At 46.0% G+C, this 17,920-nt stretch overlaps 1 protein-coding gene across 2 annotated transcripts in view; it reads right to left on the reverse strand.

Annotated features, from left to right (window-relative positions):
- LOC126189032 (protein outspread) overlaps positions 1-17,685 on the reverse strand; it is a 763,892-nt gene extending 746,207 nt beyond the window's left edge. For both annotated transcript variants that reach the window (XM_049930867.1, XM_049930878.1), the window contains exon 1: positions 17,185-17,685. In XM_049930867.1, the coding sequence (XP_049786824.1) occupies positions 17,185-17,310 (126 nt within the window). In that variant the 5' untranslated portion in view covers positions 17,311-17,685. The remainder of the gene's footprint in view (positions 1-17,184) is intronic.
- Positions 17,686-17,920: the final 235 nt, after the last annotated feature.

The following is a 17,920-nucleotide window of genomic DNA, read 5'->3' on the forward strand; positions in this document are numbered from 1 at the left end:
TATTCACCACTATATGATAACAATAGTGTACTCCACACCTCGAACACTAGAAGAAAAAAACCACCAATTCCCATAAGTGGCTCAAACAGGAGTTCAATATGTACGTTTAGTTGTTTCATGATTTGCTCGATATGTTTACATTCATTGTGTCTAATAATACACAGAAGTAGCACATCCTGTAACATTTATACGAATATTAGGACCACTGAGCTTATCAAGAGAAGCAAACGACCAATAGTTAAGATAATTCTTTAGCCTAGTGAAAGATACTGCACTTTCTATGTGGATCCAGATGTGCGAAGCATGCTACCGGAGGAAATAGATCATACAGCATGTTTTCACTTGAATTATTGATGCCACAGACTCTCGAGGTGAAACAATGTCCTTTATGTGGTCACATGTGGGGGAAGAAACATTCAACGGTTGGAAATTAACACTTAGAGTCCGCCGGACAATAGTGGCTTTTCCATGAACTTGCGCTTAGCGAAACTGTTCGTTAAGCGCATTTCGCAACATTGTAGATACGTTCCTTTGAGGTTAGGACTCCTCCCACGAAGTATGAATGAACGCTTGTTCTGTTAGAGGTGGTACTGCGCGGACGCCATGATGTGCCTCAGCTGGAGGTACCAACGCTAATGAACAGAGCGTTTGGTTCCGCCAAGTTAGGCAAGACAACTGTGGGAAGGGCCTGCAGACGGAGAAACGCGCTGGAGAGAATGGCCATCGCTGGCGAACATGAAAGAAGACTGCGCGTTCATAAAGAGCGCCACGGCGAGGCCGCCGCGATGGAGGGAAAGGTCATCTCCCTGTGAGATACGGCGCGCCTGCATCGTAAAGCGATACGCCGACCATTACCGAAACTGGGACGCGCGTAAATCGGCGGGCGTAACTGCCCACGGTTTATTCCTCCAGCAGAAACGCCGCGCGGTACCTCCCGTCGTACCCCTCCGCCGTGTTGTCTCTGTGACTGTTCTTTCAAGAGGTCTATTCCAAGCAGCAAAGCAAACTGCAGTAATATCTTCCAAGGCGATCATCTGCTGAATTACTAGCCTCTGCAATTTTCAGAGTTTATGTTTATTATTATTATTTTTTTTCGTTTTTGCAGACAGACTATTGCACTGCTCAGAGTTAATCACCACCAGAAAATAATCGTCAAACTAATACTACAAGACTGCTTGCGAAATATATTTCTGCCTCTGATCTCTGAAGTTCCTGGGTTCACTCGAAACGTTCAGACCGTTACAGTACAAAACATTTCTTTCTACACTGAAGCGCCGAAGAAACTGGTATAGCCATGCGTATTGAAAAACAGAGATATGCAAACAGTCAGAATACGGCGCTGCGGTCGGAAACGCCTATGTAAGGCAACAAGTCTCTGGCGCTGTAGTTAGATCGGTTGCTGGTGCTACAATGGCTTGTTATCACGATTTAAGTGAATTTAAACGTGGTTTTATAGTTGGCGCACGAGCGATGCTACACGGCATCTCCGAGGTAGCGATGAGGTGTGGATTTTTCCGTACGAACATTTCACTTATGTACCGTGAATATCAGGAAGCCAGTAAGAACATCAAATCTCAGACATCGCTACGCCCGGAAAAAGATCCTGCAAGAACGGTAACAACGACGACTGAGGAGAATCGTTCAACGTGACAGACGTGCAGCCATTCCACAAATTGCTGCAGATTTCAATGTTGGGCCATCAACAAGTGTCAGCGTACGAACCATTCAACGTAACATCATCGAGATGGGCTGTCGTAGCCGAAGGCCACTCGTGTACCGATGATGACTGCACGACACAACGCTTTACGTAACACCGACAATGGACTGTTGATGACTGGAAACATGTTGCCTGGTCTGACGAGTCTCGTTTCAAATTATATCGAGAGGATGGGCGTGTACGGGTGTGGAGACAACCTCATGAATCCATGGACCCTGCATGTCAGCAGGGGCTGTTCAAGCTGGTGGAGGCTCTAATGCTGTGGGGCGTGTGCAGTTGGAATGATCGAAACGGTGCTAGAGGAAGTGAAGCCAATAGGGGGAAAAAAAGGGGGGGAGGGGGAGAGAGAGAGAGAGAGAGAGAGAGAGAGAGAGAGAGAGAGAGAGAGAGAAAGAACGAAGACGACTACACTTTTTCTTGATGATTTATCTCAGGTAAGTATGATCCAAAGATTGTAATCAGTTTCATGCAATAGGCAGCAGCCTTTGGACTGAAAATGTAGTTCGTTAGTGGTACTGAGTTTTAACGAAGCAGTGAATGGGGGACACAGAAGCAGGCGCGCTAGCATAAGAACTGCTGCTGAACGGGTGGGAACGCGCAGAGGGCCCCCAGAGCGCGCCCCGCAGCGGGGACGTAGCGGTGTCTGTTACGTGACGCGGGCACGGCGGCGGCGGCGGCGGCGGCGCGCCTGTCTGCAGCGCAGTCGGCACTCGACCCGGCAACGCTCGCTCGCCACAGCCGCAGTCTGAGCCCCGTGATTGACGGGGCTTCCGGCCGACCATTCACGGCGAGCTTGCCCATTCAGCGGCCGCCTCTTTCTCGGAAACCTGCGGCCGCGTCACAGGCCACGAGAGCTGTCCGCCCCAAATCCTTTGGACACCGCCGACAGGTAGTCGTCGCGACAAGTACGGACCTCTCCGTACGAGGCGAGCGCAAGCAGCGGGCCGGAGCGACCCAGCTGCGTACCGGCAAGCCTGCCATCACAGCGCGCGGGCTCAACAGAATGGATGACTGACTCTGCGGCATTCTGCTGATTCTCACGTTACTGGTATCAATCTTCCGTTACGTCTACGTGCAACAGAACTTTAGCAAGACGAAAACCGAACGACGGAACCAGATTTTTGTGCTGATGAGTTTTTACACGTTAAGGCCAGATTCAATTTTTGCTAGCTCAGTCAAATATCGGTTTCAAGCTATCTTCCATTAGGAATGTGGGAATATATAATAAAGACAGAACAAATCGGTTGGCTGCTGGAGCCGTCTATATGCACTACTTAATATGTAACATTCATAGAATAGCAGTAGTCTTGAATCAACTGTGACAGAAGCCCAAACAGGAGACTGACGTACTAGGACATGTACTGAAACTACGAAATATTGGTATGTAATCTAATGTACTAGGGGGCGTCTGAAAAGTCCGTGCAAAAAATAAAAACTACTTACGTGTTTGGGGTAAACCTTTTTTTTTATTTTTCGACATAGTCTCCTTTCAGACTTACACACTTCGCCCAACGCTGTTCTAATTTGTTGATCCCTTCCGAATTATAGGAATTGTCCAAGTCTGCAAAATAGCTATCAGTTGCTGAAATCACCCCCCTCGTTTGAATAAAATGTCCCACCAGCCATTTCTTCAAGTTGGGGAACAAGTAGTACTCCGAGGGAGCCAAGTCTGGAGAATATTTGGGGGGGGTGGGGACGTGAAACGAGTTGGAATCCTATTTCCATTAATTCTGCGACGACAACTGCTGAGGTGTGTGCTGGTGCACTGTCGTGATGGAAAAGGACTTTTTTGCGGTCCAATAGCCGGCGGTTTTCTTGTAGCTCTGTTTTCAAACAGTCCAATAACGATGAATAATAAGCACCTGCAATAGTTTTACCCTTTTCCAGATAATCTATGATGATTGCCCTTGCGAATCCCAGAAGACAGTCGTCATAACCTTTCCGGCCGAAGGAATGGTCTTCGCCTTTTTTGGTGCAGATACTCCCTTGGTAACCCATTGTTTAGATTGTTGTTTGGTCTCAGGAGTATAGTAATGTATCCATGTTTCACGTTCAGTGACGAAATGACGCTTAAAGTCCTGCGGATTCTTCCTGATCAGCTGCAAACCATCCATGCAACACTTCACACGATTCCATTTTTGGTCAGGCGCGAGCAATCTCATGTCCAAACGTTTATGCAAAATATTATGTACCTGTTCCTTCCACATGCCCACAGCACTAGCAATCTCACGCACCATTACTATATCATGGATTTTATCAAAGATTTCTGGAGTCGTCACCTCCACAGGGCGTCCAGAGCGTTCAGCATCACTTGTGCCCATATGGCTACTCCGAAAAATTTCAAACCACTTATAAACTGTTCTAATCGAAGGTGCAGTCACCGTAATGTTTATCAAGCTTCTCTTTAGTGTTCTGCGGCGTTTTGCCTTTCATAAAGTAATGTTTAATCACCACACGAAATCCTTTTTTCGTCCATTTTTTGACAACCACTCTACTTTCTTGATTCACACGAATGTCAAACGCAAAGAAGTAGACCAATATGGCTGAAACTTGGTGTGAGTTCTTTCCAAAGATGATACTAACTAAACATGATCTCGATACGCACCGGTGGTGCCATCTCTCGGACTTCACACGGACTTGTCAAACGCCCCTCCTATAAGCCATATAGATTATGCCACGAGTTACAACTTTTCATGCAAGCGCCTGACTACGTTCTTCTTGTATTTCTTTAGCATTGATAATGGCTAGGCACTAGCCGAAATCTAGATTTGCTTTAATAAAGCTTGACAGGAAAGGACGACTGATTGCTGTGCTCCATCATTTTGAAAAATATCGGTTTGTGATCGTCAGCTGTTTTACATGAATTAATCTCTGGGAATCAGCTGATCCTGTTTCCGATTTAATTATCAGAATGGCCTTTTTCTCATCAGTTACATGCACGAGCGAACGACTTTTTGCTTACTCTAAAATTTCTTTTTTTATGTAAACAGAAGGGGGAGGGGGAAGAAAGTAAAGGGAAGGAACTAATGATGTCAGCTGCATAGAGACTTTGTGCGGAATCAGCGGCGACGAGTGAAAATGTGTGGCGGACCGGGACTCGAACCCAGGATCGCCTGCTTACTAGGCAGTTGCATTATCCACTACACCACACGGACACGTTTATCGCAAATGCACGGACTGTCTCTGCACGTTCCCCTGCCGAATCACATTCCCACCTACCGCTACCTATACAGTGTCTCCGTCCATGTCCTCCGTGCTCCCTAATTTTAGATTCCCGCTGGAGGTCGAACGTGATTGTGTATTCCCACAGAAGGTGGAGGATTCACAGCCCAACGAGACGACTCGGTTCAGTGAATGCATATACATGTAATTTCTTGTTCTCCTTCGCTGCACAGTAAATCACCATCCGGATCAGTTGACTTTTTAAAACGAAGTGGGAATCTGACAAAACAGTTTCAAGAATGGTAGAGCTTTTGCATGGGAGTGGACGCTGATTATGGGACAGAAAATTCGGTAGTTTAGGACCGCATTTTCTGAATCGACAACTCTTAGTGTTTACATGAGCCACGAGAAGCGGTGTTGGAAAATCAGTTTACAAAAACTTAACTTGGAGGGGTCCAATGTAAAATTACTGCTTGTCAAGGTCTTGTTTTATTTTCCACCCTGTTCCGGTTTGGTAGGTAGTTGAAATATAGAGAATAGTGCAGGCAGCAAAATGTGAAAACTGCAACGGGTCAATATATACGAGTATCACTGTTTATGATACTTTCAAATACGCAGCGCATCCCCACTTTCGTTAAAATTCTTGAGATTTCTTACACAGTTAGGAGTATCGAAAACACGTGAACATTCTGCGAAATGAGCTACACTTTTAGCTTTTTCATTTACGTAGATATCCTAGCATCTCTAATCTTTTCAAATGGGTGACTTATTTAATTGCATTCCAAAGCTTGTAGAATCAGTAGTGAAATAAATGCATGTTAATTATCGCAGCGTAACTATTAAAGTAAAAATAATTACCCCAATTTTTTTCTAAATGTAAGGGACAATCATCCCTCGAGTATCCGTGCACGATTGCTGTGTTATTTAAGCGAAAACCTTCAACGAAACTCTTCATAGCTCAAACAATAAAAACTCTAGAATCGTTATTTTATTACTAAATATCGGTTTGAATCGAGCGATCATCTTCAGGACAAAACTAAGCCCAGTCGTCTCAAACAATCACGCACGAAATATAATTTTCAACATAGGAGTTCATAGTGATGAACATGGCAAATAGCAGGTAAGATTCAAGACTGAATAATAAAGAAACGGTTTCGAATGTATAAGACCAGTGCTGGAGTTTTACCTGTGTGCAAAATTTGTTGCATTGTCCACCTAAACACACCAGTAGAGTAAGGCATAAAAAAAAATCTGGTACCTCATTAGCACACAAATTTTCGGGTATTAACTCCACAACAACGTCCCACTCCCTTACGCTCACTACCGCTTGTCGACAATCTTGAACGGAAATGGGGGAGTTTCTGTCGTTTACTCTTGAGGCGCGTTTGCCTCAGTAGCTAAGTAGTTGGCACGGCTCACTGCCATGAGGAGGACCAGTGAACGATTCCCGGTACTGCAAGAGGTTTTTCTTTGCTGGAAGGATTGGTGTGGGGTGCACTCAGCCTCGTGAGCCCAACTGAGCAGCTAGTCGGCCGATTAGTGGCGGTTCTGAACTCAAGAAATCCAACAACGACCGGGAGAGCAGTGTGCTGACCATATGTCATTCCATACCGCATCCAATGACCTTGTTAGCAGAGAATGAAACGGCGGTCAACCACGTCCAGTCGGCCCGTCTAGAGCCAGAACGCGGAAGTATACCTTTTTACTTTCACTTGAGGCAGAGCTTGATAACGAATTTTATTAAAATATGTGATGGCAATGAATCGTATGCACATATAATTCGGACTATTGCCGAACAGCCCGAATTACACACTATGTGATCAAAAGCATACGGATATCTGCCTGAAAATGACTTCCAAGTTCGTGGCTCCCTCCATCGGTAATGCTGTAATTCAATATGGTGTTGGCCCACCCTTAGCCTTTATGACATCTTCCACTCTCGCAGGCATACGTTCAATCAGGTGCTGGACGGTTTCTTGGGGAATGGAACCCCATTCTTCACGGAGTGCTGCACTGAGGACAGGTATCGGTGTCTGTCGGTGAGGCCTGGCACGAAGTCGACATTCCAAAACATCACAAAGGCGTTCTACAGGACTCAGGTCAGGACTCTGTGCAGGCCAGTCCGTTACAGGTATGTTATTGTCGTGTAACCACTCCGCTACAGGCCGTGCATTATGAACAGATGCTCGATCGTGTTGAAAGATGCAATCACCATCCTCGAATTGCTCTTCAACAGTGGGAAGCAAGAAGGTGCTTAAAACATCAATGCAGGCCTGTGCTGTGATAGTGCACGCTGGCAGACGACGTTCATCGGGCATTCGCCATAGCCACACCTTGCCATCGGATCGCCACATTCGTCACTGTGCACAACATTTTTCCACTGTTCAGTCGTCCAATGTCTACGCTCCTTACGCCACGCGAGGTGTCGTTTGGCATTTACTTGCATGATGTGTGGCTTATGAGCAGCCCCTCGACCACGACATCCAGACGAGGTCTGCCTGTACATTTTTGTGCTGTACGTGTCCCTTCACGTTTCCACCCCACTATCAAACCGGAACAGTGGACCTAGGGATGTTTAGGAGTGTTCAAGTCAACCTTCGGGTTGATGACAGTTTCACTTGTATTTATTTTTATTTATTTATTATTTTTTATAGCCCACTTGGTGCCAGCTGATTTTCTCTTTCGGCGAAGTATACATTTCAATGTATCATTCACAAAATATATTTCCAGTACGTGACGATCACAACTGATGATGATGTGAATTATGACAGTGGGATTAGCAATACGGTTGTGTTCTAAATGTAAGCTCTATTATGTCACCGACTTTGCTTGCACTCAAGCCCAAAAATCCCCACCTCCCCCTCCGCAAATACAACGGCTACTGTGACATGCCGAGTACTGAACGAAGAGGCGGGGACGACGTAATACTCGTACAAGGTTTACACTAAGTTCATAAAAGTCACGGGATGCCTCCCAATACCATGCTGGACCTCCCTTTAGCGCGGTGTAGCGCAGCAACTCTACGTAGGATGGACTCAACAAGTCGTTGGATGTACCCTGCAGAAATATGGAGCCATCGTGACTTTATAGCCTTCCGTAACTGCCAATTTGTTGCCGGTGCAGCATTTTGTGCACGAACTAACATCTCGATTATGTCCCATAAATGCTCGACGGGATCCACGTATGGCGATCTGGCCGGCTAAATCATTCGCTCAAACTGTCGAGAATGTTCTTCAAAGTAATCGTAAATAATGTCGGCCCGGTGACATGACGCATCGTTGATTGGGAACTTAAAGTCCATGAATGACTGTAAATGGTCTCGAGGTACCCAAAGATAACCACTTCCAGTCAATGATCGGGTCAGCTGGACCAGAGGACTCTGTCCATTCCATGTAAATACAGCCGACACCATATGAAGCCACCACCAGCTTGTGCAGTTCCTTGTTGATAACTTGGTTCCATGGCTTTTTGGGATCCGGCCCACACACTAATCCTACCATCAGCTCTTACCAACTAAAAGTGGGAATCTTATGACGAGGTCACGGCTTGCCAGTGATCTACGGGCCAAACAATATAGTCACGAGACCATAGACAGGTGTGTCGGGTAATGTTGTGCTGTTAGCAAAGGCACTCGCGCCAGTAGTCTGCTGCTACAGCGCAGTGACGCCAGATTTCACCGCATTATCCTGACCGATTGTTCGTCGTACGTCCCACATTGGTTTCTGCGGTCAATTCATTCAGTGTTGCTTGTCTGTTAGCACTGACACCTATCTACAAATGGCGCTACTCTCAGTCGTTAAGTGTGGAACGTGGTGAGAAATTTGGTATTCTCGGCACGGTCTCGACACTGTGGATCGAGAAATATGTAATTCCCTAACCATTTCCGAAATGGAATATCCTGTGTGTCCAGCTCCAACTACCATTCCGCGTTCAAAGTTTGTGTATGCGAAACAACCGCCATCTGTATATGTGCATATCGCTATCCCGCGACTTGTTACCTCAGTTAGTATACCTTGAACTGGCCTTACACAGCCCAAATGGTCCACCGACTCGCTCGTCGATCCACGTGACTGACTGTGGACACAGTGACTGCTCGGGAGATCCTACATGCCAGCACTGATGTTGTGTGGGCTAGTAGGGAGAGGTTCGCTGGTCAAATCGACGCATCGGGAACATGGAACCGACCGCAGACCCACCGCCCACACTCTGGCGGAGGGGTGGGGGTCAGACCCGCTCGGAGGACGAGTCACCCGGCTGGTCCGCCTGTGTATGAGGGCCTTGCACGCGTCAAGCAAACGCTGTGACGATTCCTTCAACATGGCCAACCCCGGTACGGTTTCCTATCCTCGTGGCACCCGAGACCGACCCCACAGTCGGCGGGACGAGGATCTCCGGCGCGGCTGGCCGCCTCCTTTTGTCCTGGCGCGGTGCGGTGGCTGCGCAGTATGACCGCGGCGGGCAGCGCCACTGCCTTTCCCGGCTCGGCAAGAAGCGGCGGGTGCCGCTGCCGCGCTTTCCCACGCTCCTATTTTAAGTAAGGCAGGCAGGCGGGCCGCTTTTTGCCGGAGCGACAGTCCCTGGATGGGCACGGCACTTGCCTTCTATGACGAGCGGGTCGCGCGCGCCGCGCCGCCCACGTGACAGGAAAGCCGGCCGCCAATTACCGACCGGTGACGCGACAGTCCGGGCCGCTCCGCCGCTCTCCCGAGAGCTGCCCGCGCCAGACGGCCTGGCTCCGCGGGCCCGCCTTCCTACTCGCCCCTCCGTGCGCAACACAGTGGGCACCGAGCCTTTCGTGGGTTCAACCGAAACCAGGTCTGCCAGCTTCTCTGTCCTAAGTGATAGGCGAATGAACCGAAACTGGAAGGATAATTCGCTGAAATAATGTGGTACACGTGCTCAGTGCTACAGATTGGGAAGGGGGAAGAGTGCGTAGCATACTGCCCTCTCTTCTCCTCCATCCCTCTTCCCATATTCAGACGCACACTCCTCCTATTCCATTTGGAGATGATGCGCGAGAGCAAAAATGGGTACCACCCTTCAGTATGAGCGCCAGCTTGTCTAACTAGGGGTCGTCGCCATTGCGCGAGTTACTCGTCTTCCATGAACATTCATCTGATTTCACAAGACTACACACTACCTGATCAAAAGTAACAATGGCTCTGACCACTATGGGACTTAACATCTGTGGTCATCAGTCCCCTAGAACTTAGAATTAGTTAAACCTAAATAACCTAAGGACATCACACACACCCATGCCCGAGGCAGGATTCGAACCTGTGACCGTAGCGGTCTCGCAGTTCCAGACTGCAGCGCCTAGAACCGCACGGCCACTTCGGCCGGCGGTGTACTGGGAGATCAGCCTATCCGCCGTTGAGAAAACTAAGTGCTTCGAAATTTTTTAGATGCTGGTGTCAGTGCGGTAGTCCGTCCTGTTGAAAAACGAAATTTCTGGGGTATTTGGTTGCAGCAGCCAGTCAGATGTAGCCAGCACGAAGACATGAATAATGGGGTCGAGTTAAGTGGCGTGGTGGTTTGGGCACTGATCTTCGGTAGAGCTGGGGCGGTGTACAAATTCTCCACCGTCCATCCTGATTCAGGTATTCTGTGATTTCCTTTAAGTGCTTTAAAGTAAATGCCAAGTTGGTCTCTGAAAATGACACGAGCGATTTCCTTTCCCCTGCTACCCTACTCTGAACTTGTGCCAAATTAACGTTAAATCCCAATTTTCCTTCCTCTACCGGTGTCATGATCTACTGGAGCAACGCATATACAGGGCGTTACAAAAAGGTACAGCCAAACTTTCTGGAAACATTCCTCACACACAAAGAAAGAAAATATGTTATGTGGGCATGTGTCCGGAAACGCTTACTTTACATGTTAGAGCTCATTTTATTATTTCTCTTCAAATCACATTAATCATGGAATGGAAACACACAGCAACAGAACGTACCAGCGTAACTTCAAACACTTTGTTACAGGAAATGTTCAAAATGTCTTCCGTTAGCGAGGATACATGCATCCACCCTCCGTCGCATGGAATCCCTGATGCGCTGATGCAGCCCTGGTGAATGGCGTATTGTATCACAGCCGTCCACAATACGAGCGCGAAGAGTCTCTACATTTGGTACCGGGGTTGCGTAGACAAGAGCTTTCAAATGCCCCATAAATGAAAGTCAAGAGGGTTGACTCCAGGAGAGCGTGTAGGCCACGGAATTGGTCCGTCTCTACCAATCCATCGGTCACCGAATCTGTTGTTGAGAAGCGTACGAACACTTCGACTGAAATGTGCAGGAGCTCCATCGTGCATGAACCACATGTTGTGTCGTACTTGTAAAGGCACATGTTCTAGCAGCACAGGTAGAGTATCCCGTATGAAATCATGATAACGTGCTCCATTGAGCGTAGGTGGAAGAACATGGGGCCCAATCAAGACTCACCAAGAATGCCTGCCCAAACGTTCACAGAAAATCTGTGTTGATGACGTGATTGCACAACTGCGTGCGGATTCTCGTGAGCCCACACATGTTGATTGTGAAAATTTACAATTTGATCACGTTGGAATGAAGCCTCATCCGTAAAGAGAACATTTGCACTGAAATGAGGATTGACACATTGCTGGATGAACCATTCGCAGAAGTGTACCCGTGAAGGCCAATCAGCTGCTGATAGTGCCTGCACACGCTGTACATGGTACGGAAACAACTAGTTCTCCCGTAGCACTCTCCATACAGTGACGTGGTCAACGTTACCTTGTACAGCAGCAACTTCTCTGACGCTGACATCAGGGTTATCGTCAACTGCACGAAGAATTACCTCGTCCATTGCAGGTGTACTCGTCGTTCTAGGTTTTCCCCAGTCGCGAGTCATAGGCTGGAATGTTCCGTGCTCCCTAAGACGCCGATCAATTGCTTCGAACGTCTTCCTGTCGGGACACCTTCGTTCTGGAAATCTGTCTCGATACAAACGTACCGCACCATGGCTATTGCCCCGTGCTAATCCATACATCAAATGGTCATCTGCCAACTCCGCATTTGTAAACATTGCACTGACTGCAAAACCACGTTCATGATGAACACTAACCTGTTGATGCTACGTACTGATAAGCTTGATGCTAGTACCTACAGCAATTAGTCGCATGTCAACAAGCACCGAAGTCAACATTACCTTCCTTCAATTGGGCCAACTGGCGGTGAATCAAGGAAGTACACTACATACTGACTAAAGTAAAATGAGCTCTAACATGGAAATTAAGCGTTTCCGGACACATGTCCACATAACATCTTTTGTTTATTTGTGTGTGAGGAATGTTTCCTGAAAGTTTGGCCGTACCTTTTTGTAACACCCTGTATATCTAGTTGCGTCACGAATTGAAAAAAATCCTCGTTTACTGTGTTGGTACAGGAGTATGGAACGGAATAAATGAGCTAAAAATATTTCTGACAAGTTGAAACACTATTGGACTGGAAATAAAACTTAACCATGCATTACATTCTGGCCAGCGGTCGACAATCGTAGAGAGACACATCAATAAATTACGACACATCCCGGCAGAAAAGTAAGAGTTTACTCAGTGGTAAGACATTGGACTCGCTTTCGGGTGTATGCCGGTGCAAATCCTCGTCGAGCCATCCATATTTAGATCTTCGGTGGTTTCGCTAAATCGCTTCAGGCAAATAAGGGGATGGTTCCTTTCAAAAGAACACGACGAACTTTTCCCTATCCTCTCCCAATCCGAACCTGTACCTTGTCTCTGATGATCGTGTCATCGTTGTCGGTACGGTAAACCCTAATCTTTCTCTCTTCCTTCCTTCCTAGAAATCTGAGATTGTTATTAGAGGAATTTGTGATTGAAGCTAACGTTTTTATACTGTCGTTTACATGGCTTAGGTAAGCTGACCACCTATTCTCTATTTGTACCGTAAATGAATGGGGAGTAAAAGTTAACAAGTTTGATTTTACACAGTCCAAGGGGGGCAAGTAATGTTATGTTGTTCACCAACTTTACTGCATCTCAAAAGTCCAAAGACATTTTTGGTCGCTATTTAGACAGCATTCGCATGAGCAACAAGAAATTCGTACCTGAAAGGCGATGACTCTCCTACTGAGACAGTTTTGAATTGTTTGCAAATAAACAACGGGAATATTTGAACAGAGTTTTACAAGACTGACAAAGAGACGTCTGCTGCATGACGTGTAATATCAACGCCTAAATGATTATTTGCTATGAATTTCTAGCAGCTTGTGGATGAAGATCAGTACTTTGAATTCAAAACGAAGTTTTCCATCTGAATTTTCTTTTTTTGTAGTACGCCATTCACCGAATTGTTTGAAATTAACTTGTAACAGAACTGAACGTACAGCTTGAAGTTCTAACAACAAATGCCCTGACGCAGTAACAGCAGAGCGAATGAGGCCGCGAGCTTATGCTCGCGATTTTCGTTGACACTCAGTATTCGTAAAATGTTAGCATCTCAACCGTCAGTCAAAGGACGTGGCTAAAAAGTCCCGCACATCACCGCAAATCTGTATTAAAGGAGTGACAGACAAATAAAGCTATGCCAGTCAAGCAGATTAAAAATAGCGACCGCTGGACATTGCGTATACGGCTAGCTACGCCCCCGTACTGTAATAACAGACGAGGCTTACGCATCGTAATTTGGGCGGACCCTAAGCAGTGCACCAGTTACCTGCGCAGCTCAGCTTCTGAACGAACTGAAGGTATCGGGAGTACAAATGGTGACGCATACCTGTAATTCAGTTGATACGGGCGCGGTACTCACTGCCGTGCTGTGACTGTGTGGAATACAGTTAACGTTACATTTTTCTCTGTGTAGATCCAGATCTAAATTTCTTAACAGTGCCTCTCAAATCATTAGTAGCTGTTTTTTCGAGGTACACATATAAATTAGCTTCTGCATCTGTCATTATGTGGCACATGAGTGAGTGTAAGTCAGACGACTAGATCATGATCCATTCTTACATTCGTTTTTATTGTTTTTTTTTTGCCAAATTTGACCGACTTTGAGAGACCTCTTTAATGAGAGACCGCCAACTGGAGTGTAATTTTGGTACGTCCTAAGAGCAACACCTTGCGTGTTTGCGATACAGATCTTGAGTTTACGAAGCTCGCGGTGATTACAATGGATAGAGTAGGAACCACGTACTGAGCATTAAAACCGAATCCATAAAAACAGTATCTGACCAGCTGAAAAAGTGCTGTGTTGTTCCGGCCTTCTTAAACAGTTAATAAGCAGGGTAGCCATTCCAGGGCAGCAGAATTGAACACAATTCCTACAGTTAGCTTTACCTTGGAATAAGTTGTATTGTAGGCCTCTAGTAGGCGGGATGGTGCTTCAATAGAATTGCCGACCACGTTGGACATCAGGTGTCTGTGCCAGAGATCGAAGCAATATGCATTATCACTGCTCAATGGCTTACAAATTTCACTGTTGCAACTCCAAACAAATGAGCAATTATTACCGATTACGAGGACACACACAAGTTAGGGCTGTAGCACGATATATTTATCACCTGATGACATTCAGGGATTGCAGCCCGTCGTTCGTTGTCGAACGCAGAATTTCACCTAGACAGCTATAAATACTGACAGACATCTCCAGACTTCAGACGTTTACAGTGGAAAAGATGCAATGGCGTGCTTCACAATGAACTGCCATTCACTGCAACGTGAAAACTTCATGATTCTCTTTACCAACTGTTGTATCTCGTTTACAAAAATTTCCTGGAAGAGCTAAATTACGAAACAGAACTCTTAATCTGACCACAGTTACCTTCTACAACCGACAGTGCTGAATATTAGCGAAGTACCTTTATTCAGGACAAACCTCAACGTGGTATTGACCGCGCAAGGCGACTTTTGTGGCCGGCGTCAAAGGCCGTTGAAATCTCTATGGAATCTGAACGAAATTCATAAAGATGAGAAAGAGTGCTATTGGAACATGGTCACAATCGGCACTGCTATTAAGCGATGACTAACGGCCTGCTGTACGTCCTCTAGTTGTGCGATCTAGTAATTCCTGATTCGGAATCAGCTCTTCCTACGTAGATTGATCCACAAAAAGCAACTGTGTACAACGATTCAGAAACTGACTGGGTTGAGAGAACTAACAAGTTTGCCCTGCTGCGTGGAAATATCAGGACTCCTGCACCACAGAACTCGCCTATCAGTCTCCTGAAACAGACGTCTTGTGGAACACACAGTACACAAGAAATAGTTTTACAAACTTAATGAGCGGATTCCTCTAACAAAAGCTAGGAAACATCTATTTTAACATACAATCGATTTCGTTTTTGAATTGTTAAAAGAAGAGAGTTTTACCAAGTTCGTATGTCATAAGACCATAACAATTGTTCAAAACATGCTTCAGTCCAGGAAGTACCCTCAAACATTTATGGGCAGATAAAAAGTCTCGTGGTGCAGATCTGGCTAGAGAACACTTTCGAATGTGAGATTACTACGTTGATTGGGGAACGCAGAAGATAGACTGCTTAGCCTTTATCGCGTCCCAGTACGTCTTATAGGTGCTGTATACGAGAACTTTATTTAAAAAAGCTGGCTCGCACTTACTGTAAGATATGCCTCTGTAAATAAGAGGAAACATGTGGGTTTTAAGAGTGATAGATCTACAGCGTATTTCAATTATATTGATGGAGTTACACTGGACTGAATATGTATCAGGGCATATGGGTAGGTAGTGTAGAATCACTTCCATGACCCATACGCTTCCCCGGTGTCTGGATTAATATCTCTGTGAGCGCACCTTAATTTGTTTATGCAATATGCATCCTGGTAAGGTGTTTGAGAGGCTGTGACAGTCCATGCTCCAACGATTACATTTATGTTCACAGCACAGTAGCCGATATTATGAACATTTGTGCAGCGGTTCTAACTTGTGTTCTTCATAAAATGATATTTCATTAATAAATCCAAACGAAAAAAATTCTAAGATAGGTTTGTATTGGCAATTCCTTGTTTTAATACGAAGCATATGTCTAGAAACCTTGTGAAACTACTGTTGTGACAACCTGCTGCAGGCAGACACGTTCAATGTCCTTTATTTTGGACAGAGGAGCGACCGTGTATCAAGTCTCCACCAGTAAACCTTTTGACAACACGAGTTTTCCACAGAACTGACAAGTGTTTGCATCTTGCAGAACCAGTAAGCCCCGATGTGGAGCAAAAGTCAGATCCACGAGCAGTTCGCTAGAGACGGTGAAGGAGGTTGCGTACGATCTGTTTAAAGCGAGAACGACAAACAGAAATCTTTTACGATGGTGTACTGATTGTCAAGATGCAGCAACGTTCCCAATTTTCCAGCTAGATCAGTCAGAACGTTCAGTACCTGAACGCCAATGCCTCAAGTGGTGCTGGTCTCTCTGAAATAGTGGCAAGCTATCTGTCGAATGAGGAACAACAAATAGCACCAAAAGTACAAAATAGGCGAATGGTTTTCCCACTATCTAGCAGCGAAATCAAAAAACCAAAAGAATGAATGTGTGTGTGTGTGTGTGTGTGTGTGTGTGTGTGTGTGTGTACATACAATAATTTTTTGCTCTACTGCCGAAGTGAGCCATCGCCTCATATTGCGCTGGAGAACCTAGGGGAAAAAATGTATTTCACAAGTCACAGTACTCAAGAGGTGACTCAAAGAACAAGTTTTTACATTAATTCTCGAAAATGTCTTCAAGACTGAAGTTTCTAAATCTATGACCGTTTTAACAGTTACTCGTATCTTGCGTTACAAGCATTGCATGCCTTAGCTCCAAGCCCTTAAAAGAATCTGCAACTGTGTCATGGACCACCATACCTGCCGCTCTTCGGTTTATTATTATTTTTGAGATGCTAAAGCAATTACAGACAACTGCGCTGTTATAGTAAACATAACAAGTATAATACAACTATGGGCATCACGTTACTGGTCCAACGTTCGGAGTATACTTCCACTAAATAAACTGTAAACACTAGTTACGATACTCGGTGATCCAAATATAAACAGTGACGACCGGCAGAAAGTGGGACATAACTCTTCTGTTTCTCACATGTAAACATTGCTCCGGAGCGGTTTACAAACGTGTCATGAACACTGCTGTTTGTTTACGTTACGAGAAAATGCACAGCGTTCACTTTTGTTTACGTTAAAAGAAAATGTACAACGTTCATTTAAGGCTAGTTTCTTGGTTGAAGCTCGTCCCAAATGTGGCATTTTATTTGAATAGTTTAGGATTTTGGTTCCGCAGCAATACTAAAATTGTACAAATATTAGGCGTTCCGGTGTACTCACCCTGTTGCTTTCCAGAGCCTCAGCGCTGTGTTCCTCCTTCTGACGAAAGCAATTCGCACACTTGCTTTTGTTGAAAATGTTGGGAGCAAACTGTTTGCACTCAGGCCTCATGAGTGCTGTTGACATGTTGTCACACGAGTCGACACACACCGACGTATAATACAATGCTCTCAATCCTGGATCTTCGGCATTGTTTCACTTCGAACATATTTATCCACCAAATGAAACTAAAATTTATGTAGCAGAGCAGCAACGAGATCTCCCAAATGGAAATTCGATGCCTCGCTAACAAATCGTTACTACGTCAACCGGGTTCTCGCACAGTGATCGATGTAAACAACAGCAGCGCCAGACGTAAGGAGCAGCACTATCCATTATTGCACGTAGTGGCTTCCGGCCACAGCACAGGTCGTTCACATAATCGTACACAGTTCGATCGAATCGTTGAAAAGACGCTTGGCAGAACCGTATTTCGCAACTGAGCAAAGCGAACCTCTACCTTGCGGCCCAACTCGCGACTGACTACACAGTCCGCTGCCCGCTGTGACTAGCGTCCATGAGCAGAGCGACAGCTCCCACTAAGCCGTCTGCGCATGCGCGCGCGCCGAATAGCACGCGTAGCGGTGGCAAACCGGCGCTCGGCGCGCTACCTCGTGAGCCACTGCGGCGGTAGTAGCGTCGTGGCTGCGCGGAGCCACTCATGTTGGCGCAGCCTGCAAATAAGTCATCGAACGAA

The sequence above is a fragment of the Schistocerca cancellata genome, chromosome 1, assembly GCF_023864275.1.
Source record: "Schistocerca cancellata isolate TAMUIC-IGC-003103 chromosome 1, iqSchCanc2.1, whole genome shotgun sequence".
NCBI lineage: Eukaryota > Metazoa > Arthropoda > Insecta > Orthoptera > Acrididae > Schistocerca > Schistocerca cancellata.